General features: G+C 50.8%; 1 protein-coding gene across 2 annotated transcripts in view; it reads left to right on the top strand.

Annotated features, from left to right (window-relative positions):
• Positions 1 to 8,892, top strand: part of LOC306750927 (neuropilin-1a) — a 51,957-nt gene that overhangs the window by 18,197 nt on the left and 24,868 nt on the right. For both annotated transcript variants that reach the window (XM_079234415.1, XM_079234416.1), the window contains exons 4-5: positions 5,194 to 5,421; positions 7,801 to 7,956. In XM_079234415.1, coding sequence (XP_079090541.1) covers positions 5,194 to 5,421; positions 7,801 to 7,956 — 384 coding nt within the window. The remainder of the gene's footprint in view (positions 1 to 5,193; positions 5,422 to 7,800; positions 7,957 to 8,892) is intronic.

Raw genomic sequence — 8,892 nt, 5'->3', positions numbered from 1 at the left:
ACACAGCACCCCTGGAGGCAGGATTTCCTGTTGGGTGGCTGCCGCCCTTTGTTTGGACTGGAAGGAGGAGGAGGAAGACGGCACATATCTGGAGAGTGACTTGCAGGCAGGTGCTACAGACTCCACTTTCGTTAATTAACCTTCGCGGCAGTCAATGGGACGGCCCTCCCCGTGACCTCGGAGACATGATGAATGTCCCCGCGAGGTCCCTCCTCCCTTTTTAATCCGGGCCAGCTTGTGTTTGTGTCTCTGGGTTTGCACGACGGGGCAGCTGCCGGTGTGCGGCTCCGTTTACGGGATCAAAAGCGGCGCTCCACCCATCAACATGCGCAACATCATCGGCCCACACTCCCCTCTTTCCCCTTCGATAGGCCCGTTAAATCTACCACGTTCCTCCCATGATTAGCTTGGTGTTTCCCCGTCTCATCTATTAGCCAGGGCTGATTATAAATGAGGCGTGTTTTCATCTGGTTGTTTTTGCACATAGCGCCATCCCCCCGCGGAGAAGAGCGGCGTGGGTGTGCCGTCGCTCCCGACAGCGGATCCAGACCCCTCGATATGCTTTGAGTTTACTCCGTGTTTTGACTACCGCGGCTCCGGCTGCCGCCAAAGAAACACAGCTCTGAGATCAATTAACAGCCCTGTTTGTGAGTGCGAAGCCAAAGCAGAAAGAGAGAGATTCAAAGCTAGCTGATTAGCGCAGCTTATCAACGAGCAGGGTATTAGCGGGGTAAAAAAAACATGGTGTTGACTAACACATGTAACGTTAATGATGATACACAGATGCTCTGATAACGGCTGGAGGAGCGCGAGGCTTGCGCATGCCAATGAGGGAGGGGGGGGAATGCAAAGAATGCAGGCGGCTCACCACGGCGTGCACAGGCGCGGAGACCAGGGCGACTCCACCTCGGGGATGGCACCGCCTTTCATCTGGGGTTGCGCGCAAGCAAAGGTCACGCGCAAGATAAACGTACCCGCATAGCAAACCTATGCAAACACGCACTCCCCCCTCAGGGATCCAGCTTATACAAGCATGTTTACATGTGCAGGTTTTACCCACTTAGACTGTAAACTATGTAAATACACTCTCACACACACTCCAGCACGCTGGCGCCCGGAGCCTCGGCTTTCATCGCACAGTAGCCTGCGAAGTGTCTAATTGGAAGAGAGCAGGTTTGTTTTGCGGCTCTCTGTGGCCGCTTCCACGTCCGTCTCTACCCCGCTCCACTCCGCAGTCCCATCCAACCATCTTAATTAGCACGGGCAATTTATTTTATAGCCTGCAAATTGGCAGCCGCGCTCCGCTGGCTGAAGTCTGGCTAGAGACGGGAAGAGAGTAGTGGATGGTGGGGGAGGCGGAGATGGAGGAGAGGAGATGAGGAATATCTGTGCTGAAGGGAGATCCAAGATTAGCAAGCTGCTTGTGTTTGTGTGTGTGTGTGAGTGTGTGTGTGTGCGGATGCCTTCGACTTAATAAAATGCTGCATGAAACAAAAAAGCAGCTGGCAAACTATGGCCTTGACTTGATGTATGATGAAAGATCAGCAGAGTAAACTGAGATGAGGCGGGGGTTACCCTGCACCAAGATCCTGGCACTTATGCAGAGGACCGAGAGCTGTTTTTATCCCGTCATCTGACAGCATCGCACTGAAAAGTGTTTCCGGAGTGATCCGTCCTCTTAAGTACACATGCACAACATATGTTTTCCCTTAACGGCTCTCCGTTAGCTTAAAGCCACATCAATGCTGGCCGAGGGCCCATTGAAGTGGGCAAGGAGATAGAGCCACTGACGGCCCTCCCTCCCTCCCTCCCTCCTTCCTTCCCACACACACACACACAGGCTCATCCCCGTCTCCTCCCGATTACTCAGCAGGATGACTAAGTCGATTGGACGGAGGCCTCCAAAACGCTTTAAAGCACCATCTTTTCACGCGCAGCCCCCCGTTCATCATGTCACTGTGATGCGGGCGCTTTTACCCGGAGCCCGCACCTGTGAAAACACTCTCAAGGTATGCGTGTGTGTGTGTGTGTGTTGGGTGGGGCCTGATAGGGGGCACGCTCTGCGTTCATGCACGGCACGCCCTGATGGCATAGGTCACATCTGGCATGGAGACGTACTGCCATCACACACACACACACACACACACACACACACACACACACACACACGGAAACTAAAGACAACAAATCTCTTAAAGGGAGCCAGAGGGAGACTGTGACTCCTCCCCATCCCATGTGTCATCCCTCAAGCTGCGACGTCACAGGCCCAGTGCTAAACAGCATGTCAGTAATTCAGTGCCTCGGGTGTGTGTACGGGTAAACCTCCCTTTTCCATCTGTCACAGTGACGGGCGCTCCGCAAGCTTCAGGTTAATGTTTGATTTAGTGTTGAAAGAGTTAATTCTCCACCGACCATTAACCCGTCTGTTAGCAGAGGGGAGGAGGGGAGGTAAGGAAAGAAGGGTGGTGGAGGGTTGCGGTCTGGGTAAATGATCAGCCGGAGAGCAACATGGAACATAAACAGTGGTGATTTACTTAGCGCTCCAAGAACAACACCTTCAACCCCTTTGGCTCCGGCCTCTAATAACCCGCAGGGATGGATAGAGGAGGGGGGAAAGAAAGAGGAAAAGTGAGGGAGCGAGTGAGAGGGAGAGAGAGACAGATTAAAAAATGAAAATAGCAAGAGGCTGTCACATTTAACACCAGTTCCTCGGCGCAATGTTGTTGCAGTGATTAACGCGCAGTCCCTGGTCCGCTCTCAGCACTTTAAAGCAACAGCTTAATAGAGACATAGAGGACAAGTCATCAGGGAGAATAACAGAGGAAAGGCGGCCCCCGCTCCCTTCATGTGGAAACCGTATTTATTCAAGATTTGTATCGATCGCTTCACACTCGCAAAGGCTGGAATCAGATCCCTATTTAAACATCATTTCGGCGGATGCGGCGTGTCGTGTTAAACCACCTCTGATCGCTCAGCGGGCGAGTCGGAGTGACATCTGTTTACGTCCAGCGGGGAGGAGGGGGGCTCAATGTAAACAAGAGTCAAAAGAATCCGTTACTGCAGGCAGTAAATGTTTGAGCGCCTGGTCAGAGGTTGCCGGTAAATGTTCACGGTTACTTGTTTTTCTCTTTCGCCCCAACTTCCTGTCGTAAACTCTGACAACCGTGTGCGTTGTGGCCGAACGTTAATCTCGACTGAAACGGGACAATCCACTGTGAGTCTTACCGGAGTCACATTTACAAAACCCTTCCTGTTTCCTGTTTCCACCGCCACCTCTTCCTATTGAGGCGACAACCACTATGTAGAACGTCTGCGAGCACTAACACTGAATGCCTCTCGCCCGAGCGTGTGGTTTCCATCAGCGCAATGCATCCTGGGTGTAGCGAGGTGGGGGCTCTAGATGAAAGAGATCAGTTGGACGATTATCACGCCGGTCGCTCTGTCTTCTCTTGCATTTATTGATAAAAAAGTGCTCAAGTTGCTAGACTGAGCTCCATCTTGGCAAAATATTATGGAACCTTTACATCAGTCAGATTCAGAGTGAACCCTTCCCAAAGACCAAATCTGTTCTGGCCAAATGCTGATCCGAGATAAGGGTCATGATGGAGGCTGATGGAGTGGACGGAGAGTGGAGATCTGAGCCAATATCCACAGTAAATTCCACACGCCGACCTGAATTGCACTTTGGATGCTGCAGCTGTCTCGGGCACTCAGGGACTCATGGGCGCCTTTTTATTTTCAAAGAAGTGGCCCCCATCTATAGTTTTTTTTCCCCCCTCACCAAAAATCGGTCTGACATTTCTCCACAAATACGGCGAGGTAAAGTGCAGAACTGCAGCACGCGGCGGCCCTCTCATCTCAGCTCTCTCTCTCTCTCGCTCTCTCTCGACAAAACCCCTACATTTTCCGGGGGTAAACGAGGGGAAGCTGTGAAATTAATGGCGCCCACTGTTCTCAAAAAGCCACACTTTGGCGGCACTTAAATGTCAGCTCTCTTTAGAGTGTGAACGCCGCTCGCCGCGGCTTTCAACCTGGGGGTAAGAGAAAATCAACATGGCCCCCGCTCCCTTCACTCACCCCACCGGGGGACAGGCTGAAGTGGGCCTGATGGTCCTGAATTAGGGGCCCGGGAAAAGGAGCTTGAGTGACAGCGTAAAAAGCAGTTTGCCACCTTTTATTTAAGCTAGAATGACTGTAGCACGCAGGCTCTATCTAGCGATAACTCCCTGCAATTTTGCTTTTCGATCGGCCCCATCTGCGCCCATCACGCCGGCTGTCAGATGAGCATGAAAATGACATTATCCTGCGCACATTTCTGCCACTAATGGCTCCAAATAATTGCCCTGGATGACAGCAGTGCTATTTTTTTACTTCCTCCCCACGAGAATGTGTGTGTGTGTCTATCAGTCTTCGTAAAAATCTCCTGCAGTTGTATTTTATATATATTTTTTATCACACGTCAGTCATTCTTAAAACATAATCTCGAGCTCATGACGCTCCGAGAACACGAGGAAATGTTATTGCTCCTCATCAGCTGAAAGGCAGCTCTCCCGAGGAAAGATGTGAATAAATATTTTGACTTTCCCTCGTGTAAAGATTGCGTGTTGATGTATGCAAAGTCATTGCCCTCGCCCTTCCACCCCTGACGCTGTAATTCTGCCTGAGCCTCGTGTGTGTGTGTGTGTGTGTGTGTGTGTGTGTGTGTGTGTGTGTGTGTGTGTGTGTGTGTGTGTGTGTGTGTGTGTGTGTGTGTGCGATACAGGTTTCTTTGCACAGTGAATCAAGCTGTTTATTCATCGCTCCCTGGTTCTGGTGATTGAGGCCTTTCACTGATGTGTACGCTCGCAGTCCAGATGTTCCAGGAGTCACAGATGTAACACAGTGTTGGATGTTTGTGCCCGTGAGGGATTGAATACAAAATAAAAGGGGGGTTACATAGATGAGGGTAGAGAGACCCATATGTGGCCTCTAGTGAGGAGAAGAACTACCAAGGTGGTCTCTCGTCTCGGGGCCGTAAACTGTCCTCCACTCAATGGACCAGCTGGGAGGCAGAGCTCCTCACCGCCAACCGCACAAAGCCTCATTGAAGCCCATCACTTCACCAACAGTCATTCAAAAGAATCGCCCCCGCCCTTTTCCTTTTGTCCATGTCGCCTCTCATCTTCTCTTTCCCCCTTTCTCCTTCCCCCGCAGGTCCAGAATGCTCCAGGAACTTCACCTCCAACAGCGGTGTCATAAAGTCTCCCGGTTTCCCAGAGAAATACCCCAACAACCTGGACTGCTCTTTCATGATCTTCGCCCCCAAGATGTCCGAGATCATCTTGGAGTTCGAGAGCTTCGAGCTGGAGCCCGACCCGACGCCGCCCACCGGCGTGTTCTGCCGCTACGACAGACTGGAGATCTGGGACGGCTTCCCGGGAGGTGAGCAAGGCGGCGCTGGTTTACGGCTGTAGTGCTACCGTGTGCTTTTTATTTCTGAAAACGACCAGGAAAAAAAAATCAATGCTGTGAAAAAAATAATAGCTGAAATCCCACTGCTTAGAATTCTGCTATCCTGTGGAGGAAACAAAAGATAGATAGATACTTCTCTGCTCAATGCAGGGGGGGGGGGAGGGGGGGGGTTTCCAGAGGAAATGAACAGCTTTACACAAAATGACGGCATTACCCGGGCCAGTGGGCTAACTGCTTCAACCAGACTTGGCAGGGGTCCAAGAGTTTGTCGGCATGAGCGTAACGCTTAGTCATCGCTCAACGCCGCCAAACACTTCCTGGTTTACGAGAGCCTCCCGTCCTTCCTTTTTCTCTCACGGGCTGCATTGCTTTGGTAGTATCTGTTCATTTGGGAATTCAAGGTCTAATCTAGGCTGTGATATTTCCGCTTCTCTGACGCATAGAAAACACAACTCGGCCCGGGAAGAAATGACTCCGATAGGAGATTCCCTCCAAGGGAGAGAGTGTGAACCGAACCGGCTCGGTCCTGATGAGAGCAGAAGGCCCGCAATAAAACGTTGCCACAAAATATCCTTCTCAAATCCATCTAAAAAAAAATCTGCAGGTGAGAGACGGGGTGAGAGGAGGGGGGCCGTGTTCAAAGCCCCCGAGATGAGGCTTTGAACTCAACGAGCGAAATCACCTCCTTGAAGTTTTGCAGTTTTTCCTCCCGGCTTTTTCGAGCGCGGGGCTGCAGACGAGATGAAAGCTCCTCTCAGCCATCGGCGGCTGAAAATTGAAAGAACATCAGTATTCGGTGCAAGCGATAAGGTTGAAGTGTAAATCATAGCGCCTTTTCAAGTGAGTTTACGCCCAGTTCAATATTCACTGAGCTCGCATCTCCGTCGAGTTGACCTTTGATTCCACCAAGTATTTCCATAATTCATTTGTAGGTTCTCTCCTCGAGGTGGGAGGTGGTTTTATTTTCAAGATTTGTGTTGATTAACGAGACCTGCAAAAGCTTTGGAGAGTGGAGAATATGTCACATTATTCTCACCTTTTAATGCATATTTTTTGGGAGCAAAGTACCTCAGGGATCTGAGTTTCCCGCGCTACTTCCGACTGATTAAAATTCGGAGAATTCTCAGTATGTAAGACACAAAAAGAGCAGAATACAACAGCAAGCCAGTTCACTGGACAACCACCACTTCGGACTGACGTGGCATCACACCCTTCAAGTCTTGTTGCGCGTGACAGCCTTGTATGAAAAAAGAAAATAAGGAATCTGAAGAAAACAGTGTGTGGACTTTGGCCAGGTGGCTCCTGCGGTGCCTGCCGGGTCGATAGTGCATTAGCACGGAGGCATGCTGGCCATCGGGGGGGAGATGTCCGGGCAGATGGAAGAACTGGAGTAAATCGAGCCGCTGCGTGAGAACGGCCTCCCCTCCCTCGTCCCTCTTCCCCCCCGAGGAATGGAGAGCCGGGCAGGATGCAGACTTCCTAGCGAGGCTCTTTAAAATTTCATAGCGCTGTGGAGTCATGCAGATAATCCGGGAGATGGCATTTTCATGTTAGGGCCAGGGCCTTAGCGGGTTTAAAAGCACACATAGATTCTCACGCAGGCACCTGGGTTATAAAGATTAATCGGAGGCATCACACACACACACACACACACACACACACACCTCCGCCCCCATAAGTACCCACGGCCCAGCCTTTGTCTTTCATGTATAAGAGCTGGGCTGAAAGTGGCATGTTTTGGATGACAGGAGGCCACGGGGTGGCAGGACTGTCACTCGCCGCTGATCACAGCATTACTAATCACAGATAAGCTGCAGGTCCCCCCCCCCACACACACACACACACACACACACACACACACAAGTGCATAGATCATAGCGCACATCAGAGGTCACCCATGCTTCTCCCATGCCGCTCTGTCTCCCCCTAATGTCCCTCCACCAGTCTGCCCACTGGAACATGTCCCTCAAATGTCGCTTTTATTGCTTTCTCTCTCTCTCCCTCTTTTTTACTGTCCCGACCCAAAACTCACTCGGCCTCAAGGAAGGAATTTACGGCCATCAAATAGACAGAGACCGTGACCTGCCCACACCACAGGCCCCTCCTCTGCTCCGCTCTTTTTGTGTCCGACAGGCCGAGCAGGAATGTCTTTTCTCAAGCGTCTTTATGGTGTCTGGTAAAAAAAAAAAAAAAAAAGAATCCCATACCTCACTGACACACTAGTTTTTACACCTCCTTGGTAGTGAAACCCTTGTGTGACATGGCTGTGGCACACAGACTAATATTGAGTTAACCCAAGTCGAGCCCGAGTAACAGTGTTTGTGCTCCTTCTCCTCTTTCTCTCTGCAGTCGGCCCGTACATCGGGAGGTACTGTGGGCAGAACACGCCGGGCCGGATCATCTCCTACACCGGCATCCTGGCCCTGACCATCAACACCGACAGCGCCATCGCGAAGGAAGGCTTCTCCGCCAACTTCACCGTGATCGAAAGGACCGTCCCGGAAGGTGAGCTGGCGTGAAACAAAAAAATGAACACAGAGTAAATCAAACAGATGGGGGATGTCAAAAAAAAAATCGGAATATCGAGGCAGTAATCAAGATGAGAAAATCACAATCCCCAGACGTTTGTTCAGTGGAAGAAAATCTGGATTCGATGAGCCTGAATTGAAGCTGGTTAGTTGAGGGCAATAAAGTAAACCCCCTGAGGAATATTCCTAAGAATAAGTAGCAGATGTTGTCTGCAACTGAAGCCACAAACGCTCCCATTATGACAGATTCCCACACGTTTAACAGAGCTTAAGAGTTATTAAATAAACACCTACTGCTTTTTCATTTGACTCTGCCTCCCGTGGTTTACAAGACCCACACGTTTACACACCGTGAGCCCAGACGGGCTCCAAAAGGCAGCTTCTCCACCGGCAACACTCCCCGGACGAGGCGACCCCTCGGGCTTTTACACGCAGCGCCGTCATCGCAGGGCTCGACCCCCATGACCCCATTCTGCAAAACGCTCCGGCTAAACATTTCATTAAGAGAGACGAGCGCTGGTAGGAGTCATAAATCTGTCGCGGGGCTAGACCACCCCAAGCGAACACAGTCGGTCTTTGAATAGAGATGGAGATGGATGGCGTTCAACAAACCTACTAATCGTCTCCAAAAAGGGTTTTGTCTTGCCCAGAGGAAAAGACATGCACTCACACACACACACACACACACACACACAAAGACAAACAGGCCAGCCTCACAGTAATGAGCACAACGATGACTGCTGATGTCAGTTTTCCTTCAGAGTTACTTGAGTCGCTTTAATCACAGATCTCAGATCAGATTACGCCAAAATCTGCTTTTCACATTCCCCATTAAGAGGCATGGTTAATCGTCCGGCCCCCTGATCAGTAAATACCTTCATTTGGGTCGAGTTGCTCGGTCTTACATCACCGA

The sequence above is a fragment of the Taurulus bubalis genome (genome assembly GCF_910589615.1).
Source record: "Taurulus bubalis genome assembly, chromosome: 18".
NCBI lineage: Eukaryota > Metazoa > Chordata > Actinopteri > Perciformes > Cottidae > Taurulus > Taurulus bubalis.
Note: the sequence above shows the minus strand (reverse complement) of the source record. Positions and strands in the feature narration are given on the sequence as shown.